Genomic DNA, 22603 nt, shown 5'->3' with positions numbered 1-22603 from the left:
GCTGTGTCTCTGTCCAGGGTCATTCGCGTATCCCAAAGATAGCTATAGCAGGGCCATTTAGAAAATAGGCGTGGCCAAGTCTAACCAAAAGCCTATCATTCCTAAACGAAAGCATAAAAAGCAGCATGCAAACTTTTATGGAGATCGGCCCATAGGTGGGGCTATAACTGTTAAAAAGCTGTATTTCTATGGCAAATCACATGAAATGACTGAAAATGGCCCTCTTTCTGCCTGATTTGCATAGAGCTTCATGAAATTTGGTGTGCATAGGCGTCACATGATTCTAACTAAGCATGGAAACTTTTATGGACATCTGGCCACAGCTGGCGCTTTAACTGTTACAAAGGAGAAAAAGTAAACTGCCTGTATTGGCTATAAATGGTCTTTTCCATCTATGATCTTAGTAATTACATGCTTGCTAAATACAACATAATACCTTTATACACATATGCTTAAAGACCTTAAAGTGCTTGAACCCCATTAATTGCTGCTTGCAGCTATATTTTTATAATTAAAGTTTTATGTTAAATGTTCGCCAGTTCCCGGCTCCTCCTTCCTTTGTGAACGAACTTTGCTACATTATGCCTCCGAGGAGACTAAATAATGGCAATCAAACCTGAATATCCCTAAAAAGCAATAAAGCAAGAAAATACCTTGAAGGTTGAGATGGGTCAAAGGTCGCTGGGCCTCCATTAGGGCGTTAAGGAGACTTTGAAGACCGGCTGAGGTCACTGAAGGGTTGGCAGATAGGTCTAAAGACACCAGGGAAGGACAAACAGGAAGACACCTAAAAACAACCAATGATCATTATTGCGAATATATTATAAAAATGTAACATTTACAATAATAATTATTATTATTGTAAAAGGGGCTGAAAACTGAAATAAGGATATAAATGATGCATTGACATTTCGGTACAGTAATAGAAGAGTTGAAATATTCACCTAGCGAGCAAGAGGACGCTGTGGTCCGTAAGGCCATTTCCAGCCAGATTTAAGTGTGTGAGTGGACAGTCACCCTGGAAGCCAAACACAAACATTTAGTCAATATTATTTACATAGCTATACAATGTTACAGGAAGATAGTGAAGTGAAATACCAATACCAATACAAAATACTCAATTTGTTCCAAACCTATATGAATTTATTTCTTCTGCTGAACACAAAAGAAGATATTTTGAAGAATATAGGTCACCTAACAGTTGATGGACCCCATTGACTTCCGTAGTATGTGTAAAAAATACTATGCCCATCAACCATTTGTTGTTTCTTCAAAATATCTTTTTCATTTTTGGGTTAATTATCCCTTTAACGTCCAACTTGTCCCTCTGTTCCAACTGTATTAGGTCTAAAATGGATTACTATAATGATTATTTGTAGCTTAAACTTAAAGTTTATTAAATTACATCAGTTTAACCCAGTATTTAGTGTCCAGTTATTAATGTACATGGATTTGTGCATGTTTTTTTTTTGTTTTTTTTTACAGCATTTGGAATGAAGACGGCATATTTGACAGCGCTAAATTTGTCTTAAGTGCCATTAAATACACAGTTTTGGATGTAAACGCGATTCATCTATAGTGTAATTCCGACTCTTTTGGCTTGCCATAAAAGTAATGGCGTCATCTCCATAAGAACTTTATGATTGGCCCAAAGCAGACTTCTTACGGCAGCGTGTTCAGACCTCGTACGCGCTCATACCAGTAATCTTCATTCTTTGTTCAAACATAGCATCATACCAGGAATATACTGTAATGTTACAACTTCTCATACTTACTGGTAAATTGTCAGAACCGATTTACTGGTATTTTTGAAAAGGGTCCTGTTCACACTCGATCTCTTAATGGTAATTTATCAGTAAAGACACTATGTGTGATAAGGGCTATTATTATCAATGTTGAAAAAGATTGAGCTGCTTAGTATTTGTGGAAACCTTTATACATTTTTGAAAAACTTTGGACAAGGAGTCAGTGTACCTGTGTAAGGAGTTTAGTAAAGATCTCCATGGCAGGCTGGTCGGATGGACCTCTACAGACCGCAGAAAGCTGAAGGTGTGTAAGAAACTGCATCGGTAAAGTCTTCAACACAAGCTCAAAACCAGTGGAGCCCAGTGCATTATGGGAGAGGCACACCGACCGCATATTCCCGGAGTCTGGAGAGCACAATACAGCATTACAGAAACTACTTTGCTTTCATTTGGTTGTCAAACAGAGGTCTAACCACTTCAGATCAGATGTTTCTGACAGTGCACTTACTGGCCATGGCATTGGCTAATAGGAGACGGTGTTGCTGGAGGAAACGTGCAGAGAGGCCACAGGCTTGCAGGGAAAGAGTGGAGAGCAGGGGACAAGCGGACAGAAAACTTGCTAGTGCTTGTGTCCAGCCATCACCCAGAGGATTCATGCTTAAATTCAACTCCTCTAGACACTACAGAGACAAAAATGTGATTAGAAAAATGAGAGTGAAAATGAATAAATAAAAATAAAATTATAAAAAATCAAAACTATGTATCAATGTATGCATCAATACCCCAATGGATACACTTTATTTTGACCGCCCACTTCAGACATTCTACTAACTACAAGTAACTTTGCAACTACATGTCAACTAGCTCGCATTCATTTGCTACTACAAGTCACTAACTCTCATTGGAGTATTAGTACACTGTTAGGTTAGGTGTTAGTAGAATAAGTTGAATTGTAGTTGCAAAGTCACTTATAGTCAGTAGAATGTCTTTTGGGGAGCATCAAAATAAAGCAGATATTAAGCAGACAATTTACTGTACTACTACTCTAATGACTGCTAGTTGACATGTAGTTGTGAAGTTAGTAGAATGTCTAAAGTGGATTGAAATAAAGTGTTACCATATCAATTTTACAACCATCTGATGGCATATCTTGAACTCTTGACATAAGGAATTGATCAACAAGTTCTCTATATTCTGAGTATAAAATTCATGAAGTCTGAGTTTCACACATCTGTTCTTTTAGACTTCACCATAAACTTCCCACACAAAACCACAAAACCAATGAAGCATCTTCCTGTTCAATGACTATCAGATAAAAAGTGGTTTGATATGACTGGATAAGGTTTCATAACTGATTTTTTTTTCAACATTGACTCAAAGTGAATAATGACACAATTGTCTTCTGTAGAGCTGCTTTATAGCTGAATTGAACACTTTTCATAATGGTCACTGAACAGTTAATGAACTGAATCAACACTGAACTGACATAAGCTGAATAATGACACTATTGACTTTGTAGAGTAGCTTTACAGCAGAATTTGAACTCCTCTCATATTTGATAAGGTTTGCATCATTGATCGTCAATGTCCTGTTTTCTACTGTGAAGCTTTAGATAAATAAAGGTGACTTCACCTAAGATCTTTTAAATTGTATAAAGATCACACAATTAATATTTTAGCCACAGAAACACCTTCCCTCAACTGACTATAAATTTTCCATGATTTCATTATTTTTCATGATTTTACCATGCCTGGAAATAACACTTTTGAAATGTAGGCATTTCCCTGGGAATTGAGCTAACTCAATGCTCAACCCTGATATTCAAGGGTTCCCAGGAGCAAAACTGCATCATGACATACGGATATATGCACAGGAACTGTTAAATATTAATAAATACATTTTAATGACATTTTGATTTGTTTAATATAGAAGGACCACATAGGAAAACTATTTTTATAAAAGCTATTTAAAGATTTTCCACCATACACATTTACCAATTGTTTTACTAATTGTTACTATTTACTAATCGTTATCAACAGAGTTCAGTGTAAATTGTGATCATAGTTGACCAACGATGCTTTTGGAAAACACACCCCCGATGTCACTTACTCATCCCCTCCAACACGTCTGTGCGCCAACATATAGGGTGTGTGAAAACATTCGACACATTATATATGAAGCACTTTGTTGGATGTCAAAGTGCAGTTCATCAATGAAAGATGAATACAATAATTTATAATATAATATTAATATACAGAGAAAAAAAAAAAAGATGATATATATATATATATATACAGTACCAGTCAAAAGTTTGGAAACATTACTATTTTTAATGTTTTTGAAAGAAGTCTCTTATGCTCATCAAGCCTGCAGTTAAAAAAAACAAAAACAAAAAAAACAGTAATATTATGAAATATTATTACAATTTAAAATAATGGTTCTCTTTTTTAATATACTTTAAAATGTAATTTATTTTTGTGATGCAAAGCTGAATTTTCATCAGCAAGTACTCCAGTCTTTGGTGTCTTATGATCCTTCAGAAATCATTCTAATATGCTGATTTATGATCAATGTTGGAAACAGTTGTGCTGCTTAATATTTTTTTTATAACCTGAGATACTTTTTTTAGGATTATTTGATGAATAAAAAGTTAAAAAGAACTGTATTTATTTAGAATAGAAATCTTTTGTAACAATATACACTACCGTTCAAAAGTTTGGGAACAATAACTATTTTTTTTTTTTAAGAAATTAGTACTTTAATTCAACAAGGATGCGTTAAATTGATAAAAGGTGATGGTAACGATTTATATTGTTAGAAATGTTTTTATTTTGAATAAATGCTGTTTTTATGAATAAATGCTGTTAACGTTTTACTCATCAATGAATCCTGAAAAAAGTATTCCAAAAAAATATATTAAACAGCACAACTGTTTCCATCATTGATAATAACTGAGTATCAAATCATCATATTAGAATGATTTCTGAAGGATCATAAGACACCAAAGACTGGAGTACTTGCTGATGAAAATTCAGCTTTGCATCACAAAAATAAATTACATTTTAAAATATATTAAAAAAAGAGAACCATTATTTTAAATTGTAATAATATTTCATAATATTACTGTTTTTTTTAGTTTTTTTTAACTGCAGGCTTGATGAGCATAAGAGACTTCTTTCAAAAACATTAAAAATAGTAATGTTTCCAAACTTTTGACTGGTACTGTATATATATATATATATATATATACACACACACACACATACACATATATATACATATATATATATATATATATACATACATACATACATACATATATATATATATATATATATATATATATATACACATATAATAATAATTTTGTATTTTGGGGATAGTTTGCCCGAAAATAAAAATTCTGTTTTTTTTACATTTACTCACCCTCATGTCGTTTCAGACCTGAATGACTTTCTTTCTTTTGCAGAATGTTGCTAACCAAACTGTTTTGGGCTGTAAATATATCTAAATACCAATTTTTTTAAAACAATCATGGCCATTGTAGCCTAAAAGTGTATGTGTAAGAAGTTAAGGCAACCAGTAGAAGTAATGCGACCTCACCGCCACCCACTGGCAACATACATCAACAAAACCACTGGCAGTGTGAATGCAGCTTAATTACAGATCTTATATTACAGAATAAATGAAAGTATACTTACAGGGAAAGCAGTTTGACTCTTCGTTTCCAATGTGTCCGATGCTTTTTTGAGACCCTCGCCAGTGATCTGATTGTCTGATATGTCTAAAATCCTGAGTCTGGGCATAGTGGCGGAAGCAGACATCATTTCTGGAAGGAGGTCGTCGTTCAGACGGTTGGCAGTGATGCGCAGCTCCGTGAGGCTGGCCTGCAGCTTCAGCGCTCGGAGGAGTGGAGTCAGAGACGCTGGAGGCAAACTGAGTCCACAGACGTTCACACAGGAGCTGCTGTCCTGCACCTCACACAGCCGGGACACACGCCGGTTCTCCTCTGAAACACACATAACATGAAAAATGTTTTGTAAGAAAGATTCCCGACTTCTTTGAAACTGAGAAGAGGTTTAGGAAAGAGTCACTCACCCACTCCCAGACTCTGACAGGCTTTCCTGTAACGCTCAGGGAGCGGAGGAAGATCCCATGAACACACCTCAGCAAGAACCTGCAGAAGGTACATCGACCCGAAGATGAAAAAAAGAAAGCAAATTAGAAAACTTTCAGCCTGTTTACCACACAAAGCTACTGTAAGGATTCAGAAGACTTATTATAAAGCACTCTAGTTGTATGGACTACTTTTATGGAATTTTAATTTTGGATCTTGGCACACTTTTGTTCAAAGGTGAGAATCAGCCTGGGCAGCCTGGCCCTTTCACACTTCAAACACATCCAGTAATATTTATAACGCATTACTGAGACTTTCTTCTTTTGAGTCTTTTGTTTTTAATATAAAGGTGAAACTTCACTACCAGACTATTTCATAAGTCAAGAATAATATTATCTTTTGGTTTTGTGTCCATTAGGTTTCAAATAAATAAGAAAACCAAATGAGATTAAGTACCATGAAGTAAAGTATTTAAATGACTAGACTATATAATCACGATCTTTGTATGTAAGCTTGTTTCCGCCATGGAATACAAAAATAAAAAAGTAATTGCAACTTTTTCTCTCACAATTCTGACTTATTTTTTCAGAATTGCAGGTTTATGTCTTACAATTCTGACATACATACATACATACATATATATATATATATATATATATATATATATATAGACACACACACACACATATATATCACAATTACAATTTTATATATCACAATTTTTACCTTTTTCTCATAATTGTGAGATATACATTCGCAATTGCGAATCATGAAGTCTGAATTGCAAAATATAAACTATAAAATGATATAAAATATAAAAAAGTCAGAATAGTGAGATAAAAAGTATTTTTTTATTTTTTATACCCTGGCAGAAAACAGGCTTCCCTATTTCGGTCATAAAATATTTATTTTGTTTTATTGTGACATGGTGATCAGGACCTCAAAATGAAAATATTGTTCTGAAAATGTGGTAAGAAAGAAACTGCAGAATAGGGAGAGACAATAAAATAGTTAATAGCTTCCTATTATATTATATTATATTATATTATATTACATTAAATTATATTATGATTTTGATCATACCACCCAAATGAAAAAAAATATTCTTATTTATTGTTTATTATTATTATTATTTAATTATTCATTTATTTTCCTGGCATTTTTTTTAATCTCAACTGTGACAGTATGATTTCTTTTTCAACACTCCCAAATAAAAAACTTTTTTATTCATAAAAAAAAAAAAGATTATGTTTTTAACAAACAACAGAAAACAGTGGACAGAAGTTTTCACACGACCTCTGACCTCTTCATTGGTGTGTAGCACAGCCAGCAGTGGATCTGTGGGTAAGAGCAGAGCGCCCTCTTTCTGCAGGGACAGACGTGGCAGTAATCCACACTTCTGATAGTAGCGCTGAGAGGCCTGCTCACACAACCAGGCCACCGTACAAGAGTCTGCCTCACTGCACAAACACAAAAACAACATCTACAATTACATACACTCAGAAAACACCACACACACTACCTGATACATACAAAACTAGCATCAGACCTGTGAGGAACTGGAATCAGGAAGACATTGTCCTGAACTCTGACCCTCATCCTGATTGGTGCAGGCACATGGGCTGTTCGGTTCTGGAATGATGCTGAAGACTAAAAAAAGAAATTATAATAATCATTCTTCAGCCAATTTATAATGCATTTATTAATTTATTAATCATAGCAGTCTGTAAGTATCAAACACAATGAGTAGTGTTATGTAGAAATAGAAGTATTGAATTTCTAACCTCCTTTTTAATAGTTTTTTTTTATATATAATTGTTACATAAAATTTGGATAAAAATGCAGAATAACTGCATTTATTTCCAAAATGATAACTGAATGCCACTTGTTAAATTAAACATGCAAAGTAATGAGGTAATTAACTTTTATACTGCAACTGCATAACATTTCACATATTATAAAGAAACATAGCAAGCACTATAAAATATAAAACCAAGTCAAGACCAAAAAAGACCTTAAAGATCCACATTTAATGCCTCAGAAATGTCTAATCAATACTATTAGAATAATAGCTGTTATCAATCAAATGAAATCACTAACAACTAAATCTGTCTTTGCACTGCAGAGCTGGCACAGAAACTGCGTCTGAATTGGTACAATTACAACTGCATAAATAATGTTGAGATTAATGTTTTAAAAATAAACTTTTGTGGGCATTTGTATTAATTTTGTGGTGACATTTTTGACAATTACTCATTCGTTTCTGACCCGGCACAACAGTAACAAAAGAAATCAAATTAGACAAAAGTTATTGACTGCATTTGAAGCAGGAAGTTTTACATCCAATCATATTAATGATGTTAACACATAATTCTGACAGTTTAGTGATATCTCTGCAAGTGGTGGTCTTGACTGGTCTTAAAATCCCGAGTCCTCTTAGTCCAAGACCGAGACAAGACTGAGTACAAATGCCATCAAGACGAGGCAAGACCAAGACCTCGAGTGCAGCAACACTACTATACAGTGTGCTAGCATTACAATCCAAACACATCCAAAGATACAGTGAGGTCTATTACCATTGACTGATGGGTCGGAGGTGCAGGGTCATGATTGGGGTCAGATTCTTCGTTCATGATGGGACTATGTGACCTGCTGACCTCTCTCCTGCCCAGCATCACCATCCCGGGCAGTTGATTCATCTTTACCTGCCGAGACTTATTAGTGCCCTTCTTCAGAGACAGACCCCTACTGGAGGAGCTCTGAACTGCAATGAGAAAAATCCAAGAGTGCCAACAAAATAAGTGCCAACATGGTGATCAAGACCCCAAAATTAATCAATACAATTGTGATGAAAAGAAATAAACTGCAGAAGAGTGAGAGACAAAAAAAAAAAATTTTTTTACAGGCAATCAAATATTTAAGCATTATTCATATCTGTATATTTGTATATTAATATATTATATTAATATATAATTATTAAAAACATACAAATATATATTATATTATATTATAACATATTAAGCTGCCCATTTTCACAGAATAAATGCCGACATGTTGATCAGGACCTCAACAATATTGATCTGAAAATGTGATGAGAAAGAAACTGCTAAATAGTGAGAGACTTGACAACGGGCAACAAAACAGTTTAGTGTTTAAACTATCTATTAATTATATTATAGTGTATTACATTAAATAACACTATATGTATATCATTCAAAAATATTTGACTGCAGCAACTGACCAATCAGAGTCAAGTATTTCAGAAGCCACTTATTATGTGTAAATTTCAGTGTTGGGGATTATGTATGGGAAGTGTTTGTTGAAACTGTGATATTTTGTTAATCACAAATTTTTAGGAAACTAATGTTGTAGTTACTTTTGCATTACTTTATTAAAGTGTTGCATTACTTTAGCCATTAAATAAATGTAAGAAAGTGCAAAAAATTATAAAAATATCAGTTGTTGGACAGTAAATGTAGGATTTAACTAATTCACATTGTATATACAATGAATTGCATGCAAGAATAGAATAACTAAAAAAGTGAAGCCCCAATTAAATTAATAAAAAAAAAAAATCTCTAAAATCTCAATATTCTGAATATATTATTGTGTGTACATTGTAATCCTCATGAAACTAATGACTGGATATGATTGCGCCGGTATGTCACACACCTCTAGAAGAAACTTCAGCAGAGACTGAGAAATGATTCTGATTTCTGCAAGTTGTTTCCCGTGGGATGTTTTGCTCAGAAACTCTCCGCTTCTTCTTAGGCTGCACATCACTCAGGTCATCCTCCAGCCAATCATCTGCCACATACTGCTCCTCTGGGACCAAAGCTGATCTGCTATTGGCCGACACCGCTGGCGTGCTGGTAAAGGCCGGCTCTGATAGGCTCTGAGTGAGGAGGCGGGATTTGGCGCTGCCCAGGTTCTGCATGGCCTTCTGGTACTCCAGTCTGCCCGAGTCTGACTGCGGGGGCAACGCGGTCTCTCTAACGGCGTATATGGAGGGAAGATCCTGACTGGGTGGGAATTCCTGCGAGGACTGGGCCGCTGGGGAACGCGGTCTTGACCGAACAGGACGAAGAGGACTGAACGAGCAGTCAGAGTCAGAATCATCCGAAGAACTGCTTTTGTTCTAAAGCAACACCAAAAAAAAACATGAGTTAAAGGACAGGTCGATGTCAGTCATCCAGATCCTGAGCATCTTTGACAAATACCTTATCTTGTAAAATGTGTGGTCAGTACCACCCCTCTCTATACAGAGTATGCGTGATCGCGAATAGGAAAGTCAAAGTAAAAAGCGAGCACGCATTCAAAAGCGATTTCAATACCCCGCATTTTAATAGTGGCTCCCTTATTCCCGCAAATTATATACAATATAATTACACAACTATATAACTGCGAGAGAACGCAAAAATATTAAAATATATTTTTTCCAATCACCATGTCCCTTTAGGGGCTCCGTACAGTCATTTCCTTTCCGAATATAGTATTCGGCTTCGGGCACATCCCTAGCGATTAGGATCTCAAAACTGATTTTTTTTTTAAATTTAGGATTTAGGAAAAGCTTCACCGCAATAAAAATGTATTTTGAAGTTGTAAATAAAATGTCGCTGAAATTTACTAGCAATTTGTGAAAATAGTTTTCAAAGTAAACCCTAGACTAATGTTTTTTCTAGTGATGAAAAAATGTGTTTTAAAAAATATCTTTACATTTGAGTTTTCATAAGCCAAATTCCCAGTTTTTAACCAATATAATAGACTATAAAATGATTATTGTGATTGATTATTTTTTTAAATTCAACAATAAATACATTGTAATAACACTATTTCACTTAATAAAAATTTCTTAATTTTTTTATTTTCAAACGGTAACCCATCGATCTTTTATTTTGATTGGTGGCAGGCAAATAAAAATATGAGCTGCTGGTTTCAGAGTGAAGCGCTGCACTGTGTTCATTTACACGCGCAGCTCATGAAATCAGAGTCTTAGGGCCGTGACACACCAAGTCGAAGGCCGGGCCGTCGGTGAGCGCTTGTCGGGCTAGTCTTTGCTCCGTGTTCCACACGTTAGTTGTATTCGGGCTCACGTTGGTGGCAATTCAGCATGTTGAATCGCCGCCGTTCAGTTTAGCGAACGAGAATAAAAGCGAAGCAAAGAAGGCTGTTCTAATTTTACATCATCTTACTGAGCATTGCAATATGCGAATATTTTAATAACATGAGCCGCCTGAAATTAAGTAAGTGATCAGAATGATTGATATTGAAAATGGTAATGGTTTACGGTTTGTATATCCGCAGTCCTTGTTTTGGTTTCTCCTTTTGAATGACGAATATAGACTATTGATACCAGCTAATATAGAGTTATTTCCTTAAACACAGGTGCAAAACACACATGCTAGTTGACAGTCAGCAGTAGCCTTTGAAATATTTTCAAGCGCAGCTTTATGGCCCAGATGAAGCCGACAACAGTCAGCTTTCATCACCGCTAGTTCTTTGACGTCGGCTTGTTGTGTCACGGCCTTTGGATTTGCAGAATTTACAGTAAATAAGCAGAGCCATTTTGAGATGATTGAACTAGGAGTGTTAAAGGGCACCTATTATGACTCTTTTCACAAGATGTAAAATAAGTCTCTGATGTCCCCAGAGTATGTATGTGAAGTTTCAGCTCAAAATACCCAACAGATCATTTTTTACAGCATGTTTAAATTGTAATTTTTTGGGGCTCAGAAAAACGCGCTGTTTTAGTGTGTGCCCTTTAAATGCAAATTAACTGCTGCTGCACAGCACAGGGGGCGGAGCCTCACGAGCTCGCGCTCAGAGTCAGGACAATCTCATCTGATAATATCAGAACAGAAACTCTCAGTTGCGGTGTTCATTTCGACTCGGAGTCGGACAATAATGCCCACAGAGCCAGAGAATATATGCTGTATGGACATAGAACAGGTATAGTTTAGTTTAATTATGGTTATAACTTATTTGTCATCTGCTTTTATCCACTAATACAAGCCTGCTGTAGCAAAACCCGTCCGAATGATGACCAAAATATACTGACGAGTTCAGTGAAGTTTATTGTACATCACACAAAAGATGAGCGTTAGTTTTACTCCAGAGAATCTCTGTAAGAGCTGAATAAACATAGTATAAGAAGTCCGCATTAAAGTCTTATCCATAAACTCTCTCTCTCTCTCTCTCATTATCAACAACATACACAGCGAAGTACACAAAACACTCGTTACAACTAACAGTAAACAAATAAACACACCTTTTCAGTGGGTGCTAAATAAACTGGTAAACCTTATATCCGTAAAATGACTCGAAGAGCTGTCATAAAGAGCGCGCTCGCAATTTCATTTCTTCCGTGTCCAGTCACGTTAGGCCTGTCGCTCTGAAGACCGTAAGCTGGATCACGAACAGTACAGATCCATCCTCGAGTAACAACGGGAGTAAATGAAGACTGCTATGTTCATTCTTACATCCATCAACAACACACCTCAATCGCTTAGGAGACATTCTTGTCGACAGCTGCTCAAGCGTCGAACAATGGCGGACTCTGTGTCCAGCTCACTCAGGGCGGGTCTAGGCTCAAACTGAAGTGTCACTCAACAGTCGTGGGAGGGGCCTGCTCAATTCTACGTCACATTGCGCCGAATCTGAGAACAGCTCATTCTGAGACAGTGCTTATGATTTATTGAGATTGTAAAAAAAACACGGGGTGGATTTTTGTCATTCTAGGGTGGTTTTGCTCACACACTGCCAACACACATTTATGTTCAAACACCATGTAAAAGTGAATTTTGCATAATAGGTGCCCTTTAAAGGCTGGCTTCATTAAAATCGGTAGAGCATATATTGATTTAAATGGTAGCCAGCGCGATTTGACAATTGCACCAAGCCATATCACGATATCGATTTTATTTAGATGTATTGTGCAGCCTTAGGAAAAACTGTTCAGAAAAGCAACTTTACCCCATACAGAACATCTACTTCCATCCCTCGTGGCCGGCGGGCTGAACCGGACGTGCCCCTGCGTCTGGGAGCAGAGTCTTTTGGAGTCGGGACAGTCGGAGCGGGACGTGGAATGATGTGCTGGGGTGACGGCGGAGACTCCTTCAACAGTGGTTCTGAATACTCTGCATCAAACAGCTGACTGTCCTGAAGCTCCTTCTGCTGCCGTGAAGCCGTCGATATAACCGAGACTACAGCAGAATAAGAACATGATTTTCAAGTAGTGAGATTTCCTTTTTGAAGTACCAACACTACCAATTCATCTTCCATAAATCAAGTGTTTCTGTCAATCTAATTTAGGTCAGTAAATCAAGTACTATAGTGAATTTTAAATAAGAGTTTATTTAGTTTCAATTATTTTGTGTATGTCTCATTTGTTATCATTAAACGGGTCATGACATGGATTTTACTATTTTAATATGTTCCTTGAGGTTGACCTATAACGTTAACAGTTATTTTGCACACAAAAATATAAGAAATTTATATATGAGAAAAAATAACTATTATTTTCATCCTTCATTCTGACCCTCTGTCTGAATTGATCCAGTTTTTAGGGTCAGTAAACGGCCAATGTTATGATTGGTTAACGTCGTTGCATAGGAAACTGTATCAACGCCCACTTGCTGTTGCACGTGAGTTAGTGTTTTGAAAACATTATTCATATAAAACCATGACAAAGCATTATGAAATCATTTACTTACAGTTTGTGATGCAGCTGCATTCAGATCCAATACAGTTGTCAACAAATGTTGCTTTGGGAACTCTCTTTATTACACTCTGCCTCCCTGACTAAACAAAACACTCCGAACAAACATTTAATCCTTCGGCATGATCCGGGACGCCATTAAAATAAACCACTTGTGTCCGATGCTGGGATCCTTCTGAAGTCTCTAGAGACGCAAATGAGCCGTTTAAACTGGACGAGTCAAAGCAAACGTTCTTTCTCTCTTCCATTTGTCCTGTTCTCGGCAGACTCAAGTGTGTAGAGTACGCCAGAAACTCAATGCGCATCTGTATGCTGTGTAGAAAGCGTCACTAATTATAATGGGTTCTATTTGCTTTCGATGCGACGCTCACATCCAGTGTAGGCAAATGTCAGCCGTTAAGCGACTGAATGGCTGCGTTAATTTTTTTATGTGCAGCTTGTCAGTAACGTACGGCTCTGTGATCCATAGTAAATGCTGCTCCATTTGAAAGCACTGCGAGATTGAGTTATAACATGCATTTGAAAAAGCATACGTCAAACATCTTTCCAAACATGAGAAGCATTTATGAAGCTCTTGTCCAACAAAAGACAACATTCAGCTACAGTGACAGTATGATGCACATAGGGATTTCCTGGAATGATGTGTGTTGTCTACTTCTGCGTCGTGGCATATTTGGCGTGAGAGCGCCCTCTGGTGTTCAGATGGAGCAGCATTTACTACCGATCAGCCGTGCTGTACTCACTAACAAGCTGCGCATAAAATAATCGCAGCCTTTGCCAAATTGCGTGCGGTTTCATTTCGATGAATCGATTACTTTGTTTATAATAAGGATGTTTTGAGCTATGAAACCAGCAAGATGTTTTAATGGTACAAAGATCAAGGCAAATATGATGTCTCATGTCATGACCCCTTTAAAACACATTATGCATAGAATCAGCTATAAATCATCGGTAAGCCGTTAAAAAAACCCTAGGTTGCATAATACATGAGTATCTTTGATCTCCTCACCGTCTCCTGACAGAGCTCTCTTGATGAGTTTCTCAGTCTCCAAACAATCCTGCTTTGTCTCTTGGTCCAGCTGTCGGCTGTAAGTCTTAAACCACTGACGGAGAGTGTCCAGAGGTGTGAGTCCCTATAAATATATATGTACATATAAGACAAATGTGGACAGAATCAACAAAGACAGATGATGAATCAATCGGTTTTGTTCCTGAAAGGAGGATGAAAATACTAGTGTAAGTAGCCTTATATATGCTCAAAAAGCATTTAATTGATCATATACAGTAAAAAAAGTAATTCTATGATACATTTAATTAACTGTTTTCTATTTTAATATAATTTAAAATGTAATTTCTTCCTGTGATGGCAAAAGCTGAATTTTCAGCATCATTACTCCAGTCTTCAGTGTCACATGATCCTTCAGAAATCATTCTAAAATGCAGATTTTCTGCTCAAGAAACATTTCTTGAGCAGAAAATAAATGTATATATATATATACACTCACCTAAAGGATTATTAGGAACACCATACTAATACTGTGTTTGACCCCCTTTCGCCTTCAGAACTGCCTTAATTCTACGTGGCATTGATTCAACAAGGTGCTGAAAGCATTCTTTAGAAATGTTTTGATTCAGGATGGATGGCGTGCTCAATTCCTTTTGAGTTTGATTTGGGTGCTCTTCGGTCCAAGGTAGAACATCTAAGGTGCAGTGTGGAGAAAAAAATCTCTGGTAGCCGAGGCACTCCTTAATTAAAATGTCTTTATTGAAATGACATGTCCTAACTGGACTGGATTCTTTAGAAATGTTGGACCATATTGATAGGATAGCATCTTGCAGTTGATGGAGATTTGTGGGATGCACATCCAGGGCACGAAGCTCCCGTTCCACCACATCCCAAAGATGCTCTATTGGGTTGAGATCTGGTGACTGTGGGGGCCGTTTTAGTACAGTGAACTCATTGTCATGTTCAAGAAACCAATTTGAAATGATTCGAGCTTTGTGACATGGTGCATTATCCTGCTGGAAGTAGCCATCAGAGGATGGGTACATGGTGGTCATAAAGGGATGGACATGGTCAGAAACAATGCTCAGGTAGGCCGTGGCATTTAAACGATGCCCAATTGGCACTAAGGGGCCTAAAGTGTGCCAAGAAAACATCCCCCACACCATTACACCACCACCACCAGCCTGCACAGTGGTAACAAGGCATGATGGATCCATGTTCTCATTCTGTTTACGCCAAATTCTGACTCTACCATCTGAATGTCTCAACAGAAATCGAGACTCATCAGACCAGGCAACATTTGTCTAGTCTTCAACTGTCCAATTTTGGTGAGCTCGTGCAAATTGTAGCCTCTTTTTCCTATTTGTAGTGGAGATGAGTGGTACCCGGTGGGGTCTTCTGCTGTTGTAGCCCATCCGCCTCAAGGTTGTGCGTGTTGTGGCTTCACAAATGCTTTGCTGCATACCTCGGTTGTAACGAGTGGTTATTTCAGTCAAAGTTGCTCTTCTATCAGCTTGAATCAGTCAGCCCATTCTCCTCTGACCTCTAGCATCAACAAGGCATTTTCGCCCACAGGACTGCCACATACTGGATGTTTTTCCCTTTTCACACCATTATTTGTAAACCCTAGAAATGGTTGTGCGTGAAAATCCCAGTAACTGAGCAGATTGTGAAATACTCAGACCGGCCCGTCTGGCACCAACAACCATGCCACGCTCAAAATTGCTTAAATCACCTTTCTTTCCCATTCTGACATTCAGTTTGGAGTTCAGGAGATTGTCTTGACAGGACCACACCCCTAAATGCATTGAAGCAACTGCCATGTGATTGGTTGATTAGATAATTGCATTAATGATATATATATATGCAATTTGTAATGTTTCACATTTGTGTCTATTTGTTAATAGGCATGTGTAGCATTAGTGTTTTCCTGACCTTGCCATTGCGAACAGTGACTGACGCCCCTTTCTGCACCAGCAGTCGAGCTACATGGAAGTGGCCGCAGTTCAGCGTGTCATGCAGAGGTGTGACACCATCACAGTCTCGACCCCCAGGGTCATTTATATTTGCTCCACGTTCCAGCAGCAAAGCTACAATCTCTGAAATAAAAATAAATAAATCAATCAATCAGATTTCAGTCTCTCTGATGAGCTATATAACTATTATGAATGTAAACCTGCAGATTACAGTACCTTGATGACCGTAGTTACAGGCCTCATGCAGAGGAGTCCACCCGCAGTAATCCCTCAAGTTAACCGGGTGACCCTGTCAGAGAACAACAAACAAACATAACAGAGAAAGGTCCATTTTATACATGTTGTATCAACATCCATCAAATACGTCCTCAAGAAGGTCAAAGCCATTTCACTATTAAAAAGTGAAGTACCAACACTGAAAAGAGCCAAACCCACCTGATCAATCAAACACTGAACCTGCTTTACGTTTCCCTCTATACAGGCCCTGTGGAGAACCGTCTCGCCCTTCTCATTCCGTCGGTTCCACTGCACAAGCAACACAGAACAAGATGAACAAACAATAAAACACACCAGGATGAAGCACAGCATAAACCACAGTTCGTCAGATCTCACCCTCTGCGTCTTCCTCCTGCCCGTGACCATCTTATCATAACCCTCCAGATCATCATCTGCACAGACAGATTATTCACTCACTCAGATATAAATCAACATCCTGATTTATATTTTTCATCATTTAAAAAACACCACATTGCACATTTTGTTAATCGAACATATAACATAGTAAGAATTACACAGTAAATATTGGGTCCAATAATGTGATACCATGGTACTTTGATATTTAATATGGCACATATTATGATATTTATGCCAAGGTACTTCAATGGTCTTGCCTGTGATATATGTAAAATCAAGGTACTGTGTATGCATAGTAACATATCAAAATGCCAAGGTATTACCATCTGATGCCATCACTGTACTCTATGGTAGCACTCAGTGTTGTTATTGTTAACAAAACAAACTATTAAAAATTGATTTTGCTAATTAAAATAAAAGCTGAAATAAAATAAAATATGACTTTAAAAAACAACGAAAATCAGAAATGTTGCCATGGCCACAAACTTCAATAAAATGTCAAGTACTAAAATTACTAAAACTCAAATAAATGAAATAAATACATTAAAGCTAAATAGAAATATTAAAAAGCTAATGAAAATGACAAAAACACCCATTAAAATTAGTAAAATTAAAATGAAAAATTATAGGATAACAGTAATATAGTAAAAATAGTATATAAAATACTTCATTAAGACTGATACCTCTTCAGTACTCTTATCTGCATTGCAATAAACCTCATAAAAATCATTGTTGGTATTAGCATTCTATAAACCTCTGTGTGTTATGTGTGTATTACCGGAGTCAGAGTATTGAATGTCACTGTCCTCCAGCGGTTCACTATTCTCCACCTCCTCTTCGTCATCCTCCTCTTCACTATCTTCCAGTCTCAGGCCGTCCCGCTCACACAGCTCCATCAGCCGGGCCTCGGTGTCGTCACACTGCGAGGAACCGCTGCGCCGCTGGGCCTGAACCCACGCTCTCAAAACACGCCTCTGGAATCACAGCACAGATGGAATTACATCTCTTATCCAAAGTGACATTTCATATTTGATTAAAGGTTCAGTAACGAAGTGTCTTCCTCAAGGGCACTATGGTTAGAATTCATGAATCGACCCTTCTGGGGTTCGAACCTCCATCTTTGGCTCAGCAGTCCAGAGTAATCTGTTAATCTCTGATTTATCAATGCAATGGTCTGCAGTCACTGGACACGTACAAAAGAATATCCTACATCGTAGAGCTTTTAATCCTACATTTCAAACTTTGGTGCACTATATCCAACTCACTATTTCATATTAATGCCAGATTCACTGTGTATATGATATGCAACATTTGCTTTATCTGGTCTTTATTTGAGAGAATGTGATTCCCAGTGCACATAGACTTAGAGATGGTACTCAACCAGAATGCATTTTTTTGCCGCCACAGGTACCGCCAACAGTCAACCACGCCATGGAGATTAAAAAAAAAAATACTATCAATAAGATTTTTACAAATTACATTCACATAACCAAATCTAGTCATCAAAAGCAGTGTTCGTTACTTTCTTTTTACTCAGTTTTTTTACAGAACAGAATAAAAGAGTTAAAGTATAAATGTTTTTTTAATTGTAATTGTAAATAAATGATAATAAATTAATGTATGTATTTATGTACTTTTAACACTTACAATAAAGTTCCATTAGTTATTAACAATACAATTATTTCTAATGCATTTATTTAGTTAAATTTTGACATTTATTAAAATCAAAAGTTGTATCTGTTACAATTTAATAGACCTGAGCTAACATTAACTAACAATGAACAGCTGTATTTTTATTATTGTTAACAAAGATTAATGAATACTATAGCAAATGTGTTGCTTAGTGTTAGTTAATGCATTAACTATCATAAACTAATAGGACCCTATTATAAAGTAGTAGCAAAAATAAATAAAATGTAAAAATAAACAAACATACAGCACCGGTCAAAAGTTACTATTTTTAATGTTTTTGAAAGAAGTCTCTTATCAAGCCTGAATTTATTTGATAAAAAAATCTAGAAAAATATTATTACAATTTAAAATAATGGTTTTCTATTTTAATATACAGTGCTATGCATAAGTTTAGACACCCATGCTAAAGTTGACTAAAAAGAGGAATAAAAAAAATCATCTTTTGGAAATTGAACTTAATGCCTTAATTAAAAAAATTAGGAAAAATCCAACCTTTAAGGACACCAATTTTCTTTGTGAATGAATAATGTATCGTAAATAAATAAATGTTCTATAAAATACGTCCCTATGCATCCTGATAAGTTCCCTTGGCCTTTGGAATTAAAATAGCCCCACATCATCACATAGCCTTCACCATACCTAGAGATTGGCATGGAGTACTTTCCATAAGATCATCTATCAATGCAAATCAAACCAGCTATTAGGCTAACTGAAATAAAACCATGCCAATCTCTAGGTATGGTGAAGGCTATGTGATGATGTGGGGCTATTTTAATTCCAAAGGCCAAGGGAACTTTATCAGGATGCATAGTATCCTGGATCCATGAAGTAACTGGCCTTTAAAAATAAAAATCTGCCTGCCTCTATGGGAATTTAACATAGGGGTGTCCAGACTTATGCACCCTGTATTTTAAGGAAGAACATTTATTTATTTACGATACATTATTCATTCACAAAGAAAATTGGTGTCCTTAATTGATTTTTTATTCCTCTTTTTAGTCAACTTTAGCATGGGTGTCTAAACTTATGCATAGCACTGTATTTTAAAATATAATTTATTTCTGTGATGCAAAGCTGAATTTACAGCATCATTACTCCAGTCTTCAGTGTCACATGATCCTTCAGAAATGTGGAATATGCTGATTTGATAGTTATCACTGTTGGAAACAGTTGTGCTTCTTAATATTTTTTATTAGCTATTAGCCAGAACCACTGACAAACTAAAACATTTTCAGAAAGTACACCTCTTATAATCATGAAAACAGGGCGTCTCCTGCTCATGAAACCAGTGTGTGAACATCAAGACTTAAGCCTCAAGTTATTTGAACAAACCTGTAGTTTGTTCAGTCCTGATCTCTCAGCACAGCTCAGAGCAGCACTAAAACTTTCATCAATGGTCTCCATTGGCTGTCCGATCTCCTCCTGACAACCAGTTATATTTAACCATGTCTCACACTCCTGAAAAACACAATCACAAGATAAACACTGAAAAGTGAGGACGTTTGTGTTTGTGGCGTACAACAGATTTTTCACGAGTGTCTCTGGTAGTTAATTAGTAGGCAACTTAGCAGTTTGTGAGGAGTCACTCATCTGTGGGTGTGTTACCTCTTTAGGGTTGCCCTGTCTCAGCTTTAACTCTTGTCTGTAATGTTCCACGGCCCTGTGGTGCAGCCGCAGATCTGTGTATGTGGCCGCCAGCGACACGTAAATGACGGCTAACTCACGAGCAGGCTTCCCTAAAGTCTCTGCACACACCAGCTAATACACAAACACATGAAGTAAGAACTTTAAATAAAGGTTATAGTCATACACTGAAAATGAATAAATACATTAAATTACTGTGAAATCAAATAAAACATTTAATTTCAACTATAAAGAAACTGCAATATATTAGAGTGCCCCTATTAAGCCCTTTCAGATATTCCCTTTCATGAAGTGTGTAATATAGCTGTTTGTCAATGTAAAGTGTTGGCAAAGGTTTAAAAATCAAAGAAGCGATTCTAAACCGGGTGAAACGAGTCGTGCGTAAATCCAGTCTCACTTCGTGCACAAAACCTACGTGGATTTGTAATACATTTGCATAATGCCAGCCTACGGTCCTCATTGGCTGCCCCCGAATGACATTTACTCTGACCCGCCCACAAACGCTATAGTTGTAGCTGAGGCCTGGAAGAGTTTGGTTTGTGTTGTCGACTTTACATGCACTTCTGAAGAATGAGGACTCACGCTGGAATTCATACAGTAAAACCGACACCATCATTACGGTTCATTTAACTGCGTAACAAGTGCTGAGAAAGATACGGAGCTGGAATTCGGATATATGGCCGTTTCGTTTTCAAGACCAATCCACAACAGACTGGGAATTCTGACCAATCAGAGCAGAGTAGGCTCTCGGAGAGGAGGGGTTTAGAAAGACCGGATCCTTTGATTGAACCGTTTCAGACAGTAGGAGCGTTTCCATTAAAGATTTGCGCAAAACTTTTGCGATTTTTTCTAAATATCTATTGCGAAATGATGGCGTTTCCATTAACCGATGTTATGCGACTAAAGCGTAATTTTTTCCTCTCGCGATAAGTCATTCCAAAAATCATGGCAACGGACGTTGGTAAGTTTTTATATATCACAGCCACGTACCGCACTAGACATTATTATTTTTAATGGAAGGAAACGTATGCGTGTTATCCAAGCATTAATGGCAAGGAAAGACCCTCATGAGCGGCACATATGAAGTGTTTCTGGGTTTTTCTCACTCATTTCTGCTCCGAGGTCTTGATTGTGGCGTTTCTTTGAGGTTTAAAATCCAGTATTTCTGTCATTCTTTTGTCTTATATGAATTTAATAAAGAACTCTGTCTTGTATGCTGTCCAAACACACCGCGTGATCTAGGTCAGGTGACCTGTAAATGCGCAAAAACTGTTTCCATTGCAGTTTTGCGAAATATTTCTTTTTCGAATTGCCTGAAAAACCACCTCATGCGAGTGTAAAAACTTTTTTGCGATAAATGGGAGTTTTTGCAAAATTGACGTGTTTCCATTGGGCGTATTTTCAATTCGCATATTTAAATTTGCGCAATTTGAAGGGTAATGGAAACGCAGCTACTGTAAGAAAAGCGGTGATGCTGCAATGTATATTTTTGACCTTGGATGCATGTAAATATTGTAGGAGACCTCCAAAACTAAATTTGGAACCTATAAAATAGCATAATGGGGGCACTTTAATTGTTTTTGGGTGTATTGTACACTTACTTGTGCTTGATAAGCTTCCAGAGCTTTGTTATAGCAGCCCACTTTACAGTAAAGATCTCCCAACTGCTCTGACAGATCCATGGCCTCATGGGAAAACTTATCCGTCACTTCTGCTGCCGTCTGCTCCAGCTGACAGCCACGGATCGCTGCATCAGACACATGTTCAGTCAAACGCTATGCTAATAATGTCATGAGAAGCCACAGAGCTTTAATTTAGCATCTTCTAACTGAAAAATCAGCATTCAGCCACAAGCTGTGCAGCTTTAAGAGACAAACCGCTGTTAGATCTCTTAGATCTGGCAAAATCGCTCACAGCTGTTCCTAATCTCACCGTGTTTGAAATCTTTCTTGACGGCCTCACGTTCAGAAGGCTGCTGGGAGCCCAGACAGAACGCTTTCTTCAGAGAACGCCGCGCCGCCGCAAAGTCACCAAGATGAAGCAATATCTGAACAGGTGCACAGGAAAAAAGAA

General features: G+C 37.1%; 1 protein-coding gene across 1 annotated transcript in view; it reads right to left on the bottom strand.

Moving 5' to 3' along the window:
• tonsl (tonsoku-like, DNA repair protein) overlaps positions 1-22603 on the bottom strand; it is a 28123-nt gene that overhangs the window by 2273 nt on the left and 3247 nt on the right. The window contains exons 7-27 of the mRNA XM_079853960.1: positions 22463-22577; positions 22132-22277; positions 20492-20644; positions 20219-20344; positions 17973-18168; positions 17174-17229; positions 16997-17086; positions 16778-16850; positions 16521-16684; positions 14589-14712; positions 12835-13064; positions 9535-10000; positions 8439-8626; positions 7412-7512; positions 7166-7322; positions 5844-5922; positions 5447-5754; positions 2254-2425; positions 1975-2150; positions 945-1018; positions 654-787 (exon numbers count right to left, since the gene is read on the bottom strand). Coding sequence (XP_079710086.1) covers positions 654-787; positions 945-1018; positions 1975-2150; positions 2254-2425; positions 5447-5754; positions 5844-5922; positions 7166-7322; positions 7412-7512; positions 8439-8626; positions 9535-10000; positions 12835-13064; positions 14589-14712; positions 16521-16684; positions 16778-16850; positions 16997-17086; positions 17174-17229; positions 17973-18168; positions 20219-20344; positions 20492-20644; positions 22132-22277; positions 22463-22577 — 3328 coding nt within the window. The remainder of the gene's footprint in view (positions 1-653; positions 788-944; positions 1019-1974; positions 2151-2253; positions 2426-5446; positions 5755-5843; positions 5923-7165; positions 7323-7411; positions 7513-8438; positions 8627-9534; positions 10001-12834; positions 13065-14588; positions 14713-16520; positions 16685-16777; positions 16851-16996; positions 17087-17173; positions 17230-17972; positions 18169-20218; positions 20345-20491; positions 20645-22131; positions 22278-22462; positions 22578-22603) is intronic.

This window comes from Squalius cephalus, assembly GCF_949319135.1.
Source record: "Squalius cephalus genome assembly, chromosome: 20".
Lineage (NCBI taxonomy): Eukaryota > Metazoa > Chordata > Actinopteri > Cypriniformes > Leuciscidae > Squalius > Squalius cephalus.
Note: the sequence above shows the minus strand (reverse complement) of the source record. Positions and strands in the feature narration are given on the sequence as shown.